We start from the raw sequence: 21,615 nt of genomic DNA, 5'->3' as shown, positions 1-21,615 counted from the left end.
TATTAGTAGTAGTATTATTACTGTTATTATTTCAATGTATTTGGTTTTATTAGTGTAGGTGTGTGGCAGAGCGTCAGGGTGTGTGCTGTGGGGGGGGTATTGGGAGGCAGGGAGGGAGTTAAAATCCTTTCTGCAAACACACGTGGGAATGTGGCTGGAGCTGGCAATTGAATACCTGCTTAAATGATTAATTAAGGCTCGAGCCACGGGGGTATAAAAGGTGCACACGGGTGTTAATGAGAATTAGTGGTGGTGAGAATTCACGTTGGTGGAGGAGAGGGTTTTGTGCGATGTGAGTAAATATATAGTTCCGCTGGGGTGCAGATTGGAGTTTGTGAAGACGTTCTTTAAAATGAAAGATATTCTTTCTGTTAACCTGTTTGTTTTGGCCGCCGTGCCGCTGTTGTTTTATTAGTTGTGTTATAATTAAAAGTGCAGAGTCGTGTTTAAACCTGCAGCTTTCTTGGGTCTGAGTCTCTTTCCTAGTCGAAACAGCCTGACCAGTGACATCATCAGACAGGAAGACAGAGAGACAGACAGGCAGACAGACAGACAGACAGACAGGCAGTCTCACCGTTGTCTGAGATGTCGAGGGTGGAGATGCACGAAGTGCCTGAAAAAAACTCCTGAATCACAGAGGCGCCCTGAGATCGCAGCTGAGACAGGGGGCGAGGGAGACGAGACAGGGGAGAGAGGAGAGAAAGATTTTCCTATTAAATATTGTTTGTAAACTCGTTGTTATAAAAGTCAGACACACACACATGCCAAATTGCCCTTATATAAGTTTCCCATAATAAAAGCACAGCAAAGTTTAATAAAGCACAGTGAAAGCATAGTAAAGCATAGGGGAGGACTGTAAAGCACAGAGAGGTCTGGTAAAGCATAGCGAAGCATTGTAAAGCACAGAGAGGTCTGGTAAAGCATAGGGAAGCATTGTAAAGCACAGAAAGGTCTGGTAAAGCATAGAGAAGCATTGCAAAGCACAGATAGGTCTGGTAAAGCATAGGGAAGCATTGTAAAGCACAGAGAGGTCTGGTAAAACATATTAAAAACATGACAAATCATACAAAATGATGACAAATGCATAGTATAACCATGGGAAAAGCATAGGGAAACAGACAGACAGACAGACAGTATTACCTCACAGGCACTGATATCCAAGTGAACATCATTAAGGTGAGCGTTGGAAGACAAACCCTGAAAGAGAGCTCTGAGAGAGGGAGGGGAGAGGGGGAGAGGGAGGAAGAAAGAAAGAGGGAGGGGAAGAGGGTAGAGAGTAAAGAAAGGGAGGGAGGAGAGTCAGAATAATTAAACATGTGCAGAACTTCAAACACAAACTTCCATCTTAAACTCTGCACAGGTTAAAAACTAGAAGAAACTAAGAGAGTCAAGCAGCAGACCAGCGTTTCTGCTACTGCCTTCATCAGCGTGATGGGTGTGGGTGTAAAATATTGGAAGAGTCTGTTTCTTCTCCTGTGGGTTTGTTCAGTGTAATGTGTGTGTGTGTGTGTGTGTGTGTGTGTGTGTGTGTGTGTGTGAGAGAGATACTGGAAGAGTCCGTTTCTTCTCCTGTGGGTTTGTTCAGCTCTGCACAGGTAAAAACTAGAAGCAAATAAGAAAGTCAAGCAGCACACAAAATACTAATTCCTTCAACAGTGAGAGATACAGCTATTAACTACTTAGCCAAATGCTGGGCTGCTGGACATTGTAGGAAATTGTGGCAGCCATCTTGGCTCCAGTCATTAGAGCTCAAAACAGGAGTCTGGCTCCGTGCTTGAACCAAAATGTCCTACCTGAGGGCTTCGGCAGGCAGCTTTACTCCAGACAGACTGATGTGGTTGAGGCTGAACGCAGAGGTAAAGAACTGCTTGAAGGAGGGGAGAGTTTCTTTAGATTTCCTGAAACAAAGACCCAGAGAGAACATGTATTCTTACAGGCTGCCAGAACTCTGCTAGCATGAGCTGGTGCTGAACTACAGCACAATACTGTGGGTGCAGAGGTGTGAAGGAAACACCAGTTTATAATATGTTTAAATATATATTTGTTAATTTTAGTAGGATTTCTAAAAGGTCAAATGAATTGCACTCTTTCATAGGACAAAAGCATGAATTGCTTGCAGACAATTGTAAGGTGTTGAAACCTTTTGCCCGACACCTAAGGAATTTTAGAAATCTGATGTTAAATGTCCATCAAAACAAGGATTCACAGCACCCTCTGGTGGGTAATGAAATAAAATAAAATCATTTTCAGTTCACCAACAATCACAGGAATTCGCCTTTAGTAACACTGTTAGATCCTAAAGACAGGAGTTACAATTGTGAACATTAAACGCACGTTTACACATTTGGTATGTAAATGTAAAATCACAGTCATTCACAAAGTCTAAGTGCTGGCACAAATCACACAGTCCCTGCGCTGCCTTTGCGCATTTGGCACAGCTTTTGCACATTGGGCAGATTTACCATTTTGAAGTCAGGCGCTTCTGGTTTGCTTCAAATCGAAACGCAGAAATGAAAGCTTCTAATTCCTCCAAGGGCATTGAGCAGGGATCACCTTGTAGCTGTCAGTGGGCTTCTGCTTCAGTGCAACGCTGAATGTGGTGGAGCGTGTGCATGTCAATCAATAGGCGAAAAGCACAATGCACTCTCATCAGTGTTGCATTCTGCATATGCCGTGGGCCCTGGAACTGCCCTCAAAATATTATGTTCACCCCTTCTAGCTGCAGCTTCAACACCAGGATTTATAATGCTCCAAACAGTGCCGTCATTACCAGGCAGTCAGTTATCCTTCTCACTGTCACTGCTGCTGCAAGGTTAATCTTCGCAAAACAGTCTGCTCCAGAACCAGATTCATCACTGTCCATCGCTGCTGCATCAGAATCCTTGTTTGGTAAACTTTGCAGTAATGCCAAACACTGCTTTGCTGTCCTGCATCTTCTGCGATCCGTTTTCAATGTGTATTGGGGTAACAATGAATTTCTTAGAAAACCAAGTAACCAGACTGCATTTAATACATAGATCAGAGGAGTAAGGTAGTGGCTCACACAGGTGATAGACTATCACACAGACAGCTAGGTGCTGTGAGCAGAAAGATGGGCTATCAATGAAATGCCAAAAGACCGCTCACTTGAGGAATGCAGACTGATATAATCAAACTTCTATAAATGGCTGCAAGTCCTGACTGATAAATACAAATAATACAGCAACATTACATTGTTATAATATGTTTTATATGTAGCGGTCAATTTCTGTGAGCCAACTTAAACTTTTCAAACTTTTAAAAAGGTCAAAGAGTATGTAGCAGGGTTTCAAGAAATATAGCGTGACACGTCCCCACGTGGTGCTACAACTGTTTAAATAACATACCTGTCATTTGTCTTTCATTGTTAACATCCTTTAAATCTTAAAATATAGCTCACAGACGCATGCTGGGAGCTGTAGTGTTTAAGGCTGGTGCAACATACACAGCTGAGAGAGACATACTTGTGTGAAAAGGCATTTCTGGAGAGGTTGAGGTAGGAGAGATCAGCGCAGCATCCACGAAGCAATGCACAGCACAACTGGAGAGAGAGAGAGACAGAGAGAGATGAGAGAGAGACAGAGACCTCTTATTAGCTTTATTAACATGATCGCTGGCCCTTCCCTTTAAAGGAGGGCTGACCATCTTTAAAATCCATTCTCTCACCTCTTATCAGCTTTATTAACAGGATCACCGGCCCCTCCCTTTAAAGGAGCGCTGACCATCTTTAAAATCCATTCTCTCACCTCTTATTAGCTTTATTAACAGGATCACCGGCCCCTCCCTTTAAAGGAGCGCTGACCATCTTTAAAATCCATTCTCTCACCTCTTATTAGCTTTATTAACAGGATCACCGGCCCCTCCCTTTAAAGGAGCGCTGACCATCTTTAAAATCCATTCTCTCACCTCTTATTAGCTTTATTAACAGGATCACCGGCCCCTCCCTTTAAAGGAGCGCTGACCATCTTTAAAATCCATTCTCTCACCTCTTATTAGCTTTATTAACAGGATCACTGGCCCCTCCTTTAGTGCTGACCAAGGCTCCTTTAAATCCACTTTTGATTTATCCAGCTGCTATCACAGCACTCCTAAGCTGGGTAAAGCAGTCTGTCAAGTAGCAGGCAATGTCAATAGGGTAGTCAGTGATACTCACAGTGTCAATAGCACAGTCAGTACCAGACAGGTCCAAGTGAACCAGACAGTTAGGCTGGGCAAGAAACAGGTAGAGATTCTGAGAGAGAGAGAGGAAGAGATTCTGAGAGAGAGAGAACGAGATGGGTGAAATTGCTTTACAGTGTTTCCTACAGTGACTTACTTTATAAGTTGCATGACAAATAGCTTAGTAGCCTTTGAAAGTTTGAAGTGTAAGCAATGAAAGTGAGGACTCACTGCTGCTTCCTCCCCAGACAGGATCCCAGCATTTTTACTGAGATCCAGGTGAAGAAGTGAAGAGGAGAACTCATTACTGGAGCAGAGAGCTTGAGAGAGAGACACCAGACCTGCAGAGAGAGAGGGAGAGCTAAATACACACTGAGAGAGAGATAGAGAGATAGAGAGAGCGAGAGAGAGAAAGGGGGTGAGGGAGTGAGGCAGAGAGAGAGAGAGAGAGACACCAGACCTGCAGAGAGAGAGGGAGAGCTAAATACACAGAGACAGAGAGATAGAGAGAGCGAGAGAGAGAAAAGGGGGTGAGGGAGTGAGGCAGAGAGAGAGAGAGAGAGAGATCTCTAACTTTAGACACTGAAGTTAGAGGATAAGTTGGTAATTATTCTGGGTGACAACAGCAACACAGCACTCACAGATATACAGATTATATATATATATATATATATATATATATATATATATATATATATATATATATATATATATATATATATGTATATATATATATATAACCTGCATATATCAGACAGAGTCCTGAGCCAAGACAGGACCAATAAAACAGCAGGGCAGGTTTACTGAGATGGGCCAGTCACATTTTGTGGCATATGCTAAGAGAACATTTATAATGAAGACAGTTAGTCAGTGGTGCAGTGTTAAAAGATGCTCAGATTGAGCTGGATGGGTCAGCGGCACACGTGTGCAGTCTACTGCTCCCAAAACGTTGGGGAAACCAGAAATGTCATAGAAATGTGTTTTCAAGGCTTGTAAGTACAGCCTGCTTGAAATGCATTGAGCACAACTAGCAATGGATGAGAAAAGCAGACTGGGAAAGGCCAGCAACAATTGTGACTGTTTCATATGGAGGGCCATTTGTGCCAAAACTATTCATCAATTCATTCATCAATTCATTAATCAATTCATCAATTTATTCATCAATTTGTGCAGCAATCCATCAATTAATTAGTCAAGTCATCCATTCGAAAGGCTTGATGGGCTTTGGAGTGAATCGACTAATGGAGATTAGACAAAGGGGCATTCAGAACAGAAAATAGGAGGCACTTTTTTACACAGAGAATCGTGAGGGTCTGGAATCAACTCCCCAGTAATGTTGTTGAAGCTGACACCCTGGGATCCTTCAAGAAGCTGCTTGATGAGATTCTGGGATCAATAAGCCACTAACAACCAAACGAGCAAGATGGGCCGAATGGCCTCCTCTCGTTTGTAAACTTTCTTATGTTCCTATGACTGCTCCACGATTGACCTGCTAATTCATGAACTGAAATCCCAATTACCACCTGTCAATCTCACACTGCGCTAAAAAGACAACCACCCTCAAACAAAACTGCTTCAGCCAATAACCATACAGTTTACTAGAAAAGGTGTTCCAATCACCTCAGCCACCTGCAAAAAATAAATAGAAACGTTTTACTTGTGGTGTCACTGAAGCCCTGAACCGCAATGAAAAAAAAAACAACAACAACCCACAAACACAGAGCAGCTGCAACTAGTGCCTGAAACCACACACACAACAGTACAGTCATGAGTCTACAAAGACTTTAACTGCATAGGGTAAATAGATATTGTTTGTTTTTTTTGCTAGTGGCTGGGGTGATTGAGATGCCTTTTCTAGAGCTGCAAGGTTATTGGCTAAAGCAGATTTGCTTGACACTGGACTCTCATTGGTTGCAATTTTAGTACCTGCTCCAATTGGCTAGAAATGGTTACGCCTTTTTTGACACAGTGCGAGATTGACAGTTGGCAACTGAGACTTCAATTCATTCATTCTCAGGTCAAGCCTTTCGTATGGATGAAATGACTAATTCATTTCTGAATTATATTGATCTATTCTTGAAACGCAAACAGAAACTGCAGCTGCAAAGCATTCCCTAAAAAGCCGCAAATAGCACTACGCCTGTCTAGTACACTCACCCAAGACTTCCGACTTGTTTGCAACTGTTTTGCAACTACTGCGACAAGCACAAGACTTTACTAACCTACCTGTTACAAAGAGACTCCATTACACTTCCCTTACAGAAACCCCCTTCCATCATACATGTACAAATAAGTATCCTTATATGTGTCTGTTGTATTTAAATATGTTTGTACCTTCTTATATAGATTTATTATTCTGTAATAATTTGGTATGATGTTTTTATTTTTGATTATTGATTATCATTTATTTTGTAATTGCTCTAGTGTTACTTCTGCTTTATATGCCAAATGGAAAGAGATGCACTGAGACACACTCCCTCTTCCTTTCTCCTCTCTCCCCCTCCCTACGTTCTTTCTCTCTCTCCCACCCACACACCCTCTCCCTCCTCTCCCCCCTTTCCCCCATTCTCTCTCTCACTCTCACCCCTGGAGGTGATGGCTGTCTTGGAGAAGTTGAGAAGTCTCAGTCCCTTCGGAGAACGACAAAGCTGCTGAACCAGAGAGGATACTCCTGGAGAGAGAGAGAGAGAGACAGAGAGAGAGAGAGAGAGAGAGAAAGAAAGGGAGGGGGAGAGAGAGGGATGAAGAGTTGTGTTATATTGTGCTGTGCTGAGTTACCAACCAGCTCATTGTGAGAGAGGTTCAGTGAAGGTGTGTCTCAGTGTGTGTAATGTTTGTTATGTGTCAGTGTGTTGCGGTCAGTACCTTTGTCATCCAGCTGGTTGTGAGCCAGGTTGAGCGAGTGTACCACACAGACGGGGTTTTCAGACAGAGCCAGTGCCAGCTTCAGAGCAAAATCACTGCAAAGCACAAACACAGACTGAGACACAATCACCCTCTAACAACACACAACACCCACTAACAACACACACTGAGACACAATCACCCTCTAACAACACACAACACACACTGAGACACAATCACCCTCTAACAACACACAACACACACTGAGACACAATCACCCTCTAACAATACACACTGAGACACAATAAGAAACAACCACAATCTTACAACAAACACACACAGCCACAATCACAATCTTACAACAAACACACACAGACACAATCACAATCTAACAACAAACACAATCACAATCTAACAACAAACAGACACAATCACAATCTAACAACAAACAATCACAATCTAACAACAAACACACACAGACACAATCTAACAACAAACAATCACAATCTAACAACAAACACACACAGCCACAATCTAACACCACACAATCAGATAACAACAACACAATATCACACAACGAGAACTTAACTACACAACACATAAAATACAGTGAGACTTGAACACACGTATCAAAACCCTCTCTAACTTCAAACTCTTTTTCTGGTTTGCATTTCTTTACTCACGACTTGAGTCCCGAGTTCTCCAGCGTGATGTCTTCCAGACTGCTGGACTTACTGAGCGTGTGCAGAACCTGCTCTGTGACCTCTGACCCCTGCAGCAGAAACAACACAACATCACCAAACATCAAACGCACAGGCTGCTGTCCCATTAAACTGTCTGGGATACCAGGTCTAAAATGCTGGCGCCACCAAGTGGACTTTAGCGCCATTACAACATGTGGTTCTGCAAAGCTGCATTCAGTCTCACATAATTGTGTTTAGTTATACACTAGAAAGTAGAAAGAAAGACCCATTAGAGTGCCACTGTCTGTCTGCATTGCCATTGAAGATCATTTGGGAAGGGTATAGTTGAAAAGAATGTGAACAATATGAAAGAAAGCAAAGAAAGACAGACAGACAGAGAGAAAGACAACAACACTGGCGGTCTGTGTGTTTTCTCCACTCACCATCTTGATGTCTTTGCAGTAGAGTTTAGTAAACCACTGGTTGTAAGCCATCGATGCCACGATCACAGCCAGGTCCCTGAAAAGCACGGACAGGAGAGAAAGAGAGAGAGGCTGGTTTAACACCCGTACCTCCAAAACAACCCTTAGAAAAGGACCAGAGTAACAGCACAGTATAATAAAGCACAGTGATACATGGTAAAGCACAGGGAAGCATTGTAAAGCACAGAGAGGTCTGGTAAAGCATACAGAAGCATTGTAAAGCACAGAGAGGTCTGGTAAAGCACAAGGAAGCATTGTAAAGCACAGAGAGGTCTGGTAAGGCATAGGGAAGCATTGTAAAGCACTGAGAGGTCTGGTAAAGCATAGGGAAGCATTGTAAAGCACAGAGAGGTCTGGTAAAGCATACAGAAGCATTGTAAAGCATAGAGAGGTCTGGTAAAGCATAGGCAAGCATTGTAAAGCACAGAAAGGTCTGGTAAAGCATACGGAAGCATTGTAAAGCACAGAGAGGTCTGGTAAAGCACAGGGAAGCACTGTAAAGCACAGAGAGGTCTGGTGAAGCATATTAGAAACATGGAAAACTATGATAAATGTAAAGTATAGCCATGGAAAAAGCATGGGAGAAGACTGTGCAAATCTACCTGGGTAACCGTTAATAAGGTGCCAGGTAACACGTTAAGTATACAGAAGAGTTTGATCTGAAATGTCGTTCCATGTGAGTCTGGTTCTAACCCTGCCTCTTACCTGCTGTCCAGGTGACTGAAATCCAGCAGGTTGAATTCTCTATTGTCCTGAGAGTGATAGATCGTATCCACATCCTGGAAAAAGAAAAAAGGGGATGGAGAGGGGGAGGGAGAAGAGAGGTATATTGTATGCATACTGTTCTAGACTGTGTGTATATTGTATGCATACTGTTCTAGACTGTGTGTATATTGTATGCATACTGTTCTAGACTGTGTGTATATTGTATGCACGCTGTTTAGACTGTGTGTATATTGTACGCATACTGTTCTAGACTGTGTATATTGTATGCATACTGTTCTAGACTGTGTGTATATTGTATGCATACCTTTCTAGACTGTGTGTATATTGTATGCATACTGTTCTAGACTGTGTGTATATTGTACGCACACTGTTCTAGACTGTGTGTATATTGTACGCACGCTGTTCTAGACTGTGTGTATATTGTACGCACGCTGTTCTAGACTGTGTGTATATTGTACGCACGCTGTTCTAGACTGTGTGTATATTGTACGCACGCTGTTCTAGACTGTGTGTATATTGTACGCACGCTGTTCTAGACTGTGTGTATATTGTACGCACGCTGTTCTAGACTGTGTGTATATTGTACGCACGCTGTTCTAGACTGTGTGTATATTGTACGCACGCTGTTCTAGACTGTGTGTATATTGTATGCACGCTGTTCTAGACTGTGTGTATATTGTATGCACGCTGTTCTAGACTGTGTGTATATTGTATGCACGCTGTTCTAGACTGTGTGTATATTGTATGCACGCTGTTCTAGACTGTGTTTGAATGTGTTTTCTTACCCACTGCACTTCCTCCTTGCAGCCGATCCCATTGTAATCACAGAGAGCAGCGTACGTCTCAGAGAAACCACCTGAGAGACAAAAGAAAGAAAGAGAGCAGAGAGGAGAAAGGGGGTAAGAGAGGAGAGAAAAACCGCGAGTCTCTGTCTGCCTGCCTGCCCGCCTGCCAGCCTGTACTCACCACACGCTCCCTGCGTTGCTTCCAGTGAAGTGTCCGAATTTGGGGAAAACTTCCGACCGCCATCCGACAATTCAGCATCACCCAGACGAACAGAGGGGCTGAGAGAGAGGAGGGGGGAGGGAGGGGAGAGGAAGAGAGGCAACGGAGGGGGGAGAGGGGGAGAAAGAGAGAGGGACAAAAAGAGAGGGGAGAGAGGAAGAGGGGTACGAATGCTTTTTAAATTGTTTGGTTATTACTGCAACCTTTTAAATGAAGCTTAACAATGGCAGCTGGAGCTGAATAAAGATTCTTCTACACCCCACAGCGCCCTCTAGCTGCTAAGAAAGTTTTATTCAACTCACGCAAAAGTTGAGCTGTGGAAGATTTTAGAGAGGGCAAAGTTCACGTGGCTGATCACGTGATCCACATCGTCCAATGGCTGGAATCGAAGGCAGTAGGTGGACTTCTCTGTTTCTATGACAACCTGCAAAAAAAAGAAAAAACACAAGTTTGGCATAAATGTTATATTTATAGGTCATTTAACGTCAGCAGTGTCTTATTGGTCATGTTACAGGATGAAAGCATGCCAGTCAATGGGGGAAGCAGCTGATTGGTTATTGGCAAGAAAAAAAAGCCAGGGAACGGGTGGGGACAATTCACCCCCCCCCCCAGGAAGTGCAACACTATCTGAAAGCAGGGCTGTGCAAACAGAGATTTATTAACTCTAGTGTAGTACCAAATCTTTTAAAAATACAATAAATCTTTTCTTTCCAAACTACACATTTGAGACTTTTAACAGTAGGGCAGGCTGTGGTTATTGCAGAGTAAACAAAGTGGACCAGGAACAAAGCCTGCCTGCTATTAAAAACCCGAGAAAGGACTGCACGAAGCAGATACAAGTAACTGGGTAATTGTAACTGCCATGCTTCCAATAGGAAAGATGGGGGATTCAGTTAATCAAGGATCAGGGGGAAGAATATACAAAGTGCTCAGACAGGTTTGAGAAAGGAGTGGGTGAACATATTGTTTTTCACAGTTATCGTTTTCTGTTCTTTTTCATCAGTTCAAGAGAAAAAAATTGTAAACCAAAGAGAAAACAAACAAATCACCCAGCTGAGCTGAATCACCTTTAATAGAGTCCAGTCTGGATTCAATACAATTGTGCCAAATCGGCATTAAAACCCCTGTGTCTTCTTGCTCCCCATGCTCTCTGCTCCAGTCACACACCTACATAGTGCATGGGTGTGCATGGAAGCTACAATCACTGCAAAGATACAGGAATTACAGTTTCAGTTTGTCTATTGAATCCAGTTACCTCACCTGGTTTTCTGCTAAACTGTTGATACTCCGGATCTCCAAAACATTAAAGGTTATTTCAACCTGAAAAGAGAAAGAAAAACACTGAAGATCAATAGGGAAGGGTACAGTTAGCACATCCCATTGCAGCTGCCCTATACTTGTGCTACCATTGCAGTGTAATACAGACCCATTGCAGTGCCGCTGTCTGCCTGCATTGCCATTGAAGATCATTGAGGGTATAGTCAGCACACTGTGGTCCCATTCTACCAGCCTCACCCCATTGCAGCTGCCCTATACTTGTGCTACCATTGCAGTGTAATACAGACCCATTGCAGTGCCGCTGTCTGCCTGCATTGCCATTGAAGATCATTGAGGGTATAGTGAGCACACTGTGGTCCCATTCTACCAGCCTCACCCCATTGCAGCTGCCCTATACTTGTGCTACCATTGCAGTGTAATACAGACCCATTGCAGTGCCGCTGTCTGTCTGCATTGCCATTGAAGATCATTGAGGGTATAGTGAGCACACTGTGGTCCCATTCTACCAGCCTCGCCCCATTGCAGCTGCCCTATACTTGTGCTACCATTGCAGTGTAATACAGAGCCATTGCAGTGCCACTGTCTGCCTGCATTGCCATTGAAGATCATTGAGGGTATAGTGAGCACACTGTGGTCCCATTCTACCAGCCTCACCCCATTGCAGCTGCCCTATACTTGTGCTACCATTGCAGTGTAATACAGAGCCATTGCAGTGCCACTGTCTGCCTGCATTGCCATTGAAGATCATTGAGGGTATAGTGAGCACACTGTGGTCCCATTCTACCAGCCTCGCCCCATTGCAGCTGCCCTATACTTGTGCTACCATTGCAGTGTAATACAGAGCCATTGCAGTGCCGCTGTCTGTCTGCATTGCCATTGAAGATCATTGAGGGTATAGTGAGCACACTGTGGTCCCATTCTACCAGCCTCGCCCCATTGCAGCTGCCCTATACTTGCGCTACTGTTGCCCCTCAGTATAATAGACAACCACTATTGCAATGCCATTATAGTGCCACTGTCTGTCGTTGAAGATCATTTGAGGAGGGTATAGTTAGCATATTGTGATCAGATTTTACCAGCCTCACCTCACTGTAGCCGTACCAATGACTTGATCAATAAAATGCATATTTTTTAAAAATGATTAGCTATTCAAGGATACCAAGTAAGTGGAATATAAGGGGCAAAGAATGGCAGTGTAAACACAGATGTGTTTTTGTGTACATGAATAAAACGAAAAACATTATGTTTAGTAAAGAAAAGTTACCCAAAGTCACCCACTCAGGTTGGCATGACCAACTGCTATTGTTTCAATGGGTTTGTCAAAGCGCGTGCAAGCTTTAAAATATATTATAGACTGCTCGGGATCTCTCAGCCAATCAGAGCGCATGTTTCAGCTTCAGTATTCCAAGACACCTCCATATCAGCAAAGTCTAAGTTCCAAACAATGACATCGCAATCGAGTACCTTGGCCACTTAATGATAATATCTTTATCAACCCTTTCCCTTCAGTCAAACTGACCACTGACTGCATTCTGAGCTTGTGTATTAATATTACAGCAGTATATAATAGATTTAAAGGACTGTGTTATGTTGGCACTCCCAGCGCGTTCACTTTTACTTCAGCCAATGTTACCCACATACACAACCATCCTATAACCATCCTATATTCTTACCTTGATCCTTCGTACTAGACTAGATATTCAGTCTATGAAACGCTGGAGGTCTTTGTGAAAATGTGTGTGATTTCAGCAGTGCTTAGTCAAGCAACTGTCAAGTCATGTTAACTTCACTGGCACACAGATGTTCATAGGTTTGTCAAGAAAAGCAGACAGACAGTGTCTCTTATTTTAACAAGCCATTCTAGTAGAAAGAAGGGCTGATATATATATTAGGAGTGTGGTTTAAAATCCATTTTCTTACCTCTTAGCAGCTTTAGCACTGGCCCTTCCCTTTAGGAGCGCTGACCACCTTTAAAATCCATTCTCTCACCTCTTATTAGCTTTATTAACAGGATCACCGGCCCCTCCCTTTAAAGGAGCGCTGACCATCTTTAAAATCCATTCTCTCACCTCTTATTAGCTTTATTAACAGGATCACCGGCCCCTCCCTTTAAAGGAGCGCTGACCATCTTTAAAATCCATTCTCTCACCTCTTATTAGCTTTATTAACAGGATCACCGGCCCCTCCCTTTAAAGGAGCGATGACCATCTTTAAAATCCATTCTCTCACCTCTTATTATTACAATATTATCACTGTTCCCCTTTTAAGGAGCACTGAGCAAGAACACTTCATAATCCTAGCTCTTTCCTAGCACAAGCAGCATTCTAGCCTCGTGAGGTGTTTTCATATTGAGTTCAGAAGCTGCTCTTCAATTCCGCTGCACTGCCACAGACGTGTGTAGATCAGCCAAAGTGTCTTTATAGAAGAGTCAGCAGCGCCATCTTTGTTTTGCTGGCAATACAATAGATGTGCCCTGGTGGTACCACTAATGTAAAGTCCATGTTACAGAAATCTGTGACAGGCAACTAGAATTGAACAGCAGCTCCTGAACTCACAGTCAAAGCTACACAGACTTATACAAAATAAACGCAATATTTGAGTCATTGCAATATGCTCAGTGTGGCAGTGTAGTGTTACGGCCCAAGCTGTTACCGGCAGAAAGAGAGACTCGGAGACAGAGGCTGCAGTGAAGCGCTGTTGCGCTTGTTTATTACACACACAAACACAGAAACAAACAAAACAGGCACAAGGGCCGAAATAAATGGTCAAACAAAACAATATAATATTAGGTAGGCTGGGCATTCGCCTTCACTACAGTTACAAACACACAGCTCAAACGTGCTCAAACACACAGCTCAAACACACCGCTCAAACACACCGCTCAAACACACAGCTCAAACACACCACTCAAACACACAGCTCAAAACACCGCTCAAACACACAGCTCAAACACACCGCTCAAACACACAGCTCAAACACACCGCTCAAACACACAGCTCAAACACGCTCAAACACACCGCTCAAACACACCGCTCAAACACACAGCTCAAACACACAGCTCAAACACACCGCTCAAACACACAGCTCAAACACACAGCTCAAACACACCGCTCAAACACACAGCTCAAACACACCGCTCAAACACACCGCTCAAACACACAGCTCAAACACACCGCTCAAACACACAGCTCAAACACACAGCTCAAACACACCGCTCAAACACACAGCTCAAACACACAGCTCAAACACACCGCTCAAACACACCGCTCAAACACACAGCTCAAACACACAGCTCAAACACACCGCTCAAACACACAGCTCAAACACACAGCTCAAACACACCGCTCAAACACACCGCTCAAACACACAGCTCAAACACACAGCTCAAACACACCGCTCAAACACACCGCTCAAACACACCGCTCAAACACACAGCTCAAACACACCGCTCAAACACACCGCTCAAACACACAGCTCAAACACACCGCTCAAACACACCGCTCAAACACACAGCTCAAACACACCGCTCAAACACACCGCTCAAACACACAGCTCAAACACACCGCTCAAACACACAGCTCAAACACACCGCTCAAACACACCGCTCAAACACACAGCTCAAACACACCGCTCAAACACACCGCTCAAACACACCGCTCAAACACACAGCTCAAACACACCGCTCACACCGCTCAAACACACACGCTCAAACACACCGCTCAAACACACCGCTCAAACACACAGCTCAAACACACCGCTCAAACACACAGCTCAAAACACGCTCAAACACACAGCTCAAACACGATCAAACACACCGCTCAAACACACAGCTCAAACACACAGCTCAAACACACCGCTCAAACACACCGCTCAAACACACAGCTCAAACACACCGCTCAAACACACCGCTCAAACACACAGCTCAAACACACCGCTCAAACACACCGCTCAAACACACAGCTCAAACACACAGCTCAAACACACCGCTCAAACACACAGCTCAAACACACAGCTCAAACACACCGCTCAAACACACCGCTCAAACACACAGCTCAAACACACCGCTCAAACACACCGCTCAAACACACCGCTCAAACACACAGCTCAAACACACCGCTCAAACACACAGCTCAAACCGCTCAAACACACCGCTCAAACACACAGCTCAAACACACCGCTCAAACACACAGCTCAAACACACAGCTCAAACACACCGCTCAAACACACCGCTCAAACACACAGCTCAAACACACAGCTCAAACACACCGCTCAAACACACAGCTCAAACACACCGCTCAAACACACCGCTCAAACACACCGCAAACACAACACACCGCTCAAACACACCGCTCAAACACACAGCTCAAACACACCGCTCAAACACACAGCTCAAACACACAGCTCAAACACACCGCTCAAACACACAGCTCAAACACACCGCTCAAACACACCGCTCAAACACACCGCTCAAACACACCGCTCAAACACACAGCTCAAACACACCGCTCAAACACACCGCTCAAACACACAGCTCAAACACACCGCTCAAACACACCGCTCAAACACACCGCTCAAACACACCGCTCAAACACACCGCTCAAACACACAGCTCAAACACACAGCTCAAACACACCGCTCAAACACACAGCTCAAACACACAGCTCAAACACACCGCTCAAACACACCGCTCAAACACACAGCTCAAACACACCGCTCAAACACACCGCTCAAACACACAGCTCAAACACACAGCTCAAACACACCGCTCAAACACACCGCTCAAACACACAGCTCAAACACACCGCTCAAACACACCGCTCAAACACACAGCTCAAACACACCGCTCAAACACACCGCTCAAACACACAGCTCAAACACACAGCTCAAACACACCGCTCAAACACACAGCTCACAATCAAACACACCGCTCAAACACACCGCTCAAACACACAGCTCAAACACACCGCTCAAACACACCGCTCAAACACACAGCTCAAACACACCGCTCAAACACACCGCTCAAACACACAGCTCAAACACACCGCTCAAACACACCGCTCAAACACACAGCTCAAACACACCGCTCAAACACACAGATCAAACACACAGCTCAAAAACACACCGCTCAAACACACCACTCAAACACGATCAAACACACTCCCCCTCCAAACAAAGGATTTTGCTCCCGTTTATACAGCTGGCCACTCAATTACCTAATCAGGGAATAGCCACACCTGTGATTGTTGGCATGGACAGAATTAACCCCCTCCCTGCCATCCTTACATTCCCACACACACTATTTACACACTCCGAATGATTACACAGTCAGAATGCTTGCAAACGTTACAGAAAGCAAAGGGCCAGAAGAGAAGTTACTAACAGCTGACATTAATAAAAGCCCTACCTTTGTTGGAACTCTGGCAGCCAAGAGGTACAGTCTCCATGATGTCAGAACCTAAATAAAACCAGAGAGAGAGGAGAATTGGAACCAGAATAACCATCTTATCATTTATCAACTCCATCGGTATATACACACAGCGAGTAGGCGGGGCTGGCCGAGTTGAAAGGTCACACTGTCACATGAAGAAGGCTGTTCAGCGCCTGGCACTTAGGATTCTCCAACAAAGTCAAAAGCAGCTCTATGCCAAGGAAAGGTAGATTTAGAGACAAATGATAAGAACTCAATATCGGAGAGACCCAGAAGCACTCAGAACGATTGCAAACATCACAACTTAGTAAGGAGGACTAATTAGTTTTCATCTTGTTCAGATTCACTTTGTATCGTTTTCTGTTTCAGTCTACAGACGTCAAACCCTGTAGAGCTCTCAGAATCACGTCTGCAAGCAAGGCTGGTACACCAGAGTGTAACCGTTAACCTGTCCCCCTGGAACAAATGCCACCTGGAACAAATGTCAGAGTGTTGCAGGGGGGCAGGTTAATAACGGCTCCACTCTGCTGTACCTGTTGTTTAGATATGATTCCGAGAGCTCTATAAGCCCTCAGGGTTTGCTTTAAACTTTTGAAAAAGTCCCCAGGACGTGACGAGTGAAACAGAAAACGATACAAAGTGACTCTGAAACAAGAGGAAGAAGAAGATGAAGAATACAGTAGTTTTGATATTTCACTCCCAAGTGAAGTGTATTTGTCAACCGCTCTTCAGTGTGAACTTTTCACAGCGTAAAGGTCTGTGCAGAGAGAGAGAGAGAGAGAGAGAGAGAGAGAGAAAGAGAGAGCTTTATCCTGGCAGTAAATACACTAAAGGAAAAAGCCAGAAGAGCTTTTTATGCCATCAAAAGAAGATTCTATAAAATGAATATACCTGTCAAAATATGGCTGAAATTAATTGACAGCGTTATCCAGTCCATTGCTCTGTATGGGAGTGAGGTTTGGATTACACTAAATGGGACAAACACCCTATACTTATAAATATTTATAACACTTATAAATATTACGAAAAGAGCATTTGAATTTTGGGTAAAGAACAGTGAGTCCAACTGACTCCAATATAAGGCCCTCCAAACACAAGACACAGATAGACAGAGTCACGCAATCCTGTTCAGTTTGAAACTACAATATAATTCCTTCTTGGTGTCTGTGTTAGTTTAGTACATTCTGGAAAAGAGTTTAGTTTCATTACAGCTGCAGGCAGACAGAGCCCCACAATCCTGTTCAGTTTGACTCTACAATAAGGAGATTGCTAGTGACATTTTGTGAAAACACTCGAAACAGAATTACATTCTTTTTCTCTGATTAACTCACAAGACTTAAATAAAATAGTTATGCACGTTAAACCCTCTCTGTGTCTTCTGGATCCTATACCAACCAGTCTCTTGAAGGAGCTGTCCAGTGATGTCCTTGACATAGTAAATAGCTCTTTGTCATCAGGAAGGTTTCCTTCTTCTTTAAAAACCGCCTTAGTGAAATCGAATCTGGATAGTTCCGCTAGAAGTAATTTTAGACTTATTTCACACCTTCCTTTTTTTTTTTTTTATCAAAGGTGCTTGAAAAAGTCGTTTTTAAACAAATTAATAGTTTCCTTGGAAATAAACATCTTCGAGAAATTTCAATCAGGATTTTGCGCTAACCATAGCACTGAGACTGCACTTGTCAAAGTGGTAAATGATCTACTCATAAGTACAGATTCTAAGTGTTTACCTGTACTAATCATCTAATTAATCGTCTTACAGGATGGGTGGTCCTTTCTGGTACTGTCTTAAACTGGTTCATATCCTATTTAAAGAATAGACAGTATTTTGTTGCCTTAGGAGAATCTACATCTGGACTAGCTAATATTACATGTGGTGTTCTGCAGGGCTCCATTCTTGGTCCCATGTTATCTTCTTTATACATGCTGCCACTCGGGGAGGTTATTCGTAAACATGGGGTGAATTTCCACAGCTATGCAGATGGCACACAGATTTATATATCTGTTAAACATGGTGACACAACAGGTATCAATGCCCTTTTCAAATGCCTAGCCGATATTAGAAGCTGGATGTCTCAGAATTTCTTACAGTTAAATTCTGACAAGACAGAAGTCAGATCATTCTTGTCCTTGGATGATGCAAAGAAACTAGTACATGCTTTTGTTTTTTCTAGGTTAGATTACTGTAACGCTTTATTTCCTGGACTTACAAGTCATGCTATCTCACGCCTACATCTGCAGCAAAGGTCATTCAAAATGATCTAGACAAGATTCAGAACTGGGCAGACACATGGCAAATGACATTTAATAGAGAAAAGTGTAAGGTACTGCACACAGGCAATAAACATGTACATTATAAATACCATATGGGAGATAGTGAAATTGAAGAAGGAATCTATGAAAAAGACCTAGGAGTTTTTGTTGACTCAGAAATGGCTTAATCTAGACAATGTGGAGAAGCTATAAAAAAAGCCAACAAGATGCTCGGATATATTGTGTTGAATTTAAATCAAGGGAAGTAATGTTAAAACTGTACAATGCACTAGTAAGACCTCATCTTGAATATTGTGTTCAGTTCTGGTCACCTCGCTACAAAAAGGATATTGCTGCTCTTGAAAGAGTGCAAAGAAGAGCGACCAGAATTATTCCGGGTTTAAAAGGCATGTCATATGCAGACAAGCTAAAAGAATTGAGTCTGTTCAGTCTTGAACCAAGAAGACTACGTGGCGACCTAATTCAAACATTCAAAATTCTAAAAGGTATTGACAGTGTCGACCCAAGGGACTTTTTCAGCCTGAAAAAAGAAACAAGGACCAGGGGTCACAAATGGAGATTAGACAAAGGGGCATTCAGAACAGAAAATAGGAGGCACTTTTTTACACAGAGAATCGTGAGGGTCTGGAACCAACTCCCCAGTAATGTTGTTGAAGCTGACACCCTGGGATCCTTCAAGAAGCTGCTTGATGAGATTCTGGGATCAATAAGCCGCTAACAACCAAACGAGCAAGATGGGCCGAATGGCCTCCTCTCGTTCGTAAACTTTCTTATGTTCTTATGAACGGGGAATTAAAACAAGGTAAAGGCAATCATCCAAATAAAGCTGAAGCGCTAACGGATAACAAGGCAGAAGTCTGTAGAGCCCTGAAACATGACATTTAAAAAACCCAGCTGTCCTGCTGAACCTCGTCTTCTTTAATATTAGCATCACAAGGGGAACCATGTATTATAAAAAATAACAGACGGGCCTCTTCAGTGAGTTACAGAAAACAATTCCATCTCGGGTTTCTGTGACAGTTTATAAATTACTCCCCCTTCGCTCTTGTAATTTATGACGTCTCAGGAACCCTAGATGGAATTATTTTCCTGTAACTCACTGAAGCACCATAGAGAGAGACAGAGTGAGAGAAAAAAACAACTTATACAGGAGAAGGCAGGAGTCTAGCACAAATGAGAAGCGACAGAGCGAGAAAGAGACAGACAGAAAGACAGAGAGAGGGAGAGAGAGAGAGAGAGAGAGAGAGAGAGAGAGAGAGAGAGAGAGAGAGAGAGAGAGAGAGAGAGAGAGAAGGGCAGCGGTGTCTGGATTCATCCTTCCCTGGGGGGCTGAGAAGGGAAAGAGATGTGACAAGAAGAGAAAGAAAGAAAGAAAGAAAGAAAGAAAGAAAGAAAGAAAGAAAAGAAAGAAAGAAAGAAAAGCCTCCTAAGGAAAGAAATATTGGTTTCTTTTGGGGGAGGAAAGGGTGGTAAGGGAAAACGAGGTTAGAGAAGGGCTGTTTGTGGGGCAGACAATTCCCTTTTTCTAAAACCCTGTATTAGTTTATCCTCCTGAACTATAACAGAGCTTGAAGATATCCATTCTCTTCTAACCTTCTATACAAGAGAAGCACTGTAGGGAGCACGTGACAATCCTGCGCCACTCTGATTCTATCCTAATTAGCAGGCAGGCCGGTTTCAAGGGGGGGGGGGGGGGGGGGGGGGGGGGGAAGCTTGTGTCCCTACAGCAAACAAACCGGACTGTCAACGAGGTGTTTTTTTTTCTTTCTGATATAGAAAAACTCTTTTTAGAATGTAGTAAACTAACACGACCATCAAGAAGGAATTATATTGTAGAGTCAAACTGAACAGGATTGTGGGGCTCTGTCTGTCTGCAGCTTTAACGAAACTAAACTCTGCAAGAATGCAGCAAACACAACCTCAAGGATTGTTCATAATTGTGTGATACTGAATATGACTGCATAGACTCTGCTTTGAAAAGCTCATTAATATTTCAAAGCCTGTCTTTGGGGAGGGGGGATGGGGGACCCCCCTCAACTAGTCTTGGGGGAGTTGAGTGAGTCAGTTCTGATGGTGTCACTTGTCAAATTAATAAATTTTAGACCTATAGCGTCGTGAACTGTAAAGTGTCATGTGTGTGTGTGTGTGTGTGTGTGTGTGTGTATGATATATATATATAATAATTATATATATGTCACGGATATCATTCATAAGTAGGTAAAGGATACTGTGAGGATTTATCATTCCCATATCTAATCGAGTATGCATACGTTGGTTACCCCAATGTCTTTCGAAATTATTAATCAGATATACCGCGGTAGAGTCTCGGTGGTTATGACTCTTCACCAAGCCTTAATTAAATACACCTGTCTCTGTAAGGTCCCACAGTTGGGTAGTGCATTCAAAGCAAAGATACTACCATGAAGACCAAGGAGCTTTCAAAACAACTCCGGGATAAAGTTGTGGAAAGGCACAGATCAGAGGGGTATAAAAGATTTCAAAGGCATTGAATATCCCTTGGAGCACAGTCAAGTCGATCATTAAGAAGTGGAAGGTGTACGGCACCACCCAGAATCTGCTTACAGCAGGCCGTCCTCCCAAACTGAGCAGCCGGGTAAGAAGGGCATTGGTCAGAGAAGCCATCGAGAGGCCAATGACAACTCTGAAAGACCTACAGCGTTCCATGGCTGAGATGGGAGAAACTGTCCGTGTGTCAACAATA

At 43.4% G+C, this 21,615-nt stretch overlaps 1 protein-coding gene across 5 annotated transcripts in view; it reads right to left on the bottom strand.

Annotated features, from left to right (window-relative positions):
• carmil3 (capping protein regulator and myosin 1 linker 3) overlaps window positions 1-21,615 on the bottom strand; it is a 51,795-nt gene that overhangs the window by 20,401 nt on the left and 9,779 nt on the right. For all 5 annotated transcript variants that reach the window (XM_041236795.1, XM_041236793.1, XM_041236792.1 and 2 more), the window contains exons 3-18: window positions 16,599-16,649; window positions 11,177-11,236; window positions 10,219-10,340; window positions 9,878-9,975; window positions 9,697-9,767; window positions 8,891-8,964; window positions 8,147-8,222; window positions 7,704-7,792; window positions 7,042-7,136; window positions 6,761-6,847; window positions 4,408-4,517; window positions 4,172-4,249; window positions 3,483-3,559; window positions 1,794-1,898; window positions 1,141-1,210; window positions 575-656 (exon numbers count right to left, since the gene is read on the bottom strand). In XM_041236795.1, coding sequence (XP_041092729.1) covers window positions 575-656; window positions 1,141-1,210; window positions 1,794-1,898; window positions 3,483-3,559; window positions 4,172-4,249; window positions 4,408-4,517; window positions 6,761-6,847; window positions 7,042-7,136; window positions 7,704-7,792; window positions 8,147-8,222; window positions 8,891-8,964; window positions 9,697-9,767; window positions 9,878-9,975; window positions 10,219-10,340; window positions 11,177-11,236; window positions 16,599-16,649 — 1,345 coding nt within the window. The remainder of the gene's footprint in view (window positions 1-574; window positions 657-1,140; window positions 1,211-1,793; window positions 1,899-3,482; window positions 3,560-4,171; window positions 4,250-4,407; window positions 4,518-6,760; window positions 6,848-7,041; window positions 7,137-7,703; window positions 7,793-8,146; window positions 8,223-8,890; window positions 8,965-9,696; window positions 9,768-9,877; window positions 9,976-10,218; window positions 10,341-11,176; window positions 11,237-16,598; window positions 16,650-21,615) is intronic.

The sequence above is a fragment of the Polyodon spathula genome, chromosome 42, assembly GCF_017654505.1.
Source record: "Polyodon spathula isolate WHYD16114869_AA chromosome 42, ASM1765450v1, whole genome shotgun sequence".
NCBI lineage: Eukaryota > Metazoa > Chordata > Actinopteri > Acipenseriformes > Polyodontidae > Polyodon > Polyodon spathula.
Note: the sequence above shows the minus strand (reverse complement) of the source record. Positions and strands in the feature narration are given on the sequence as shown.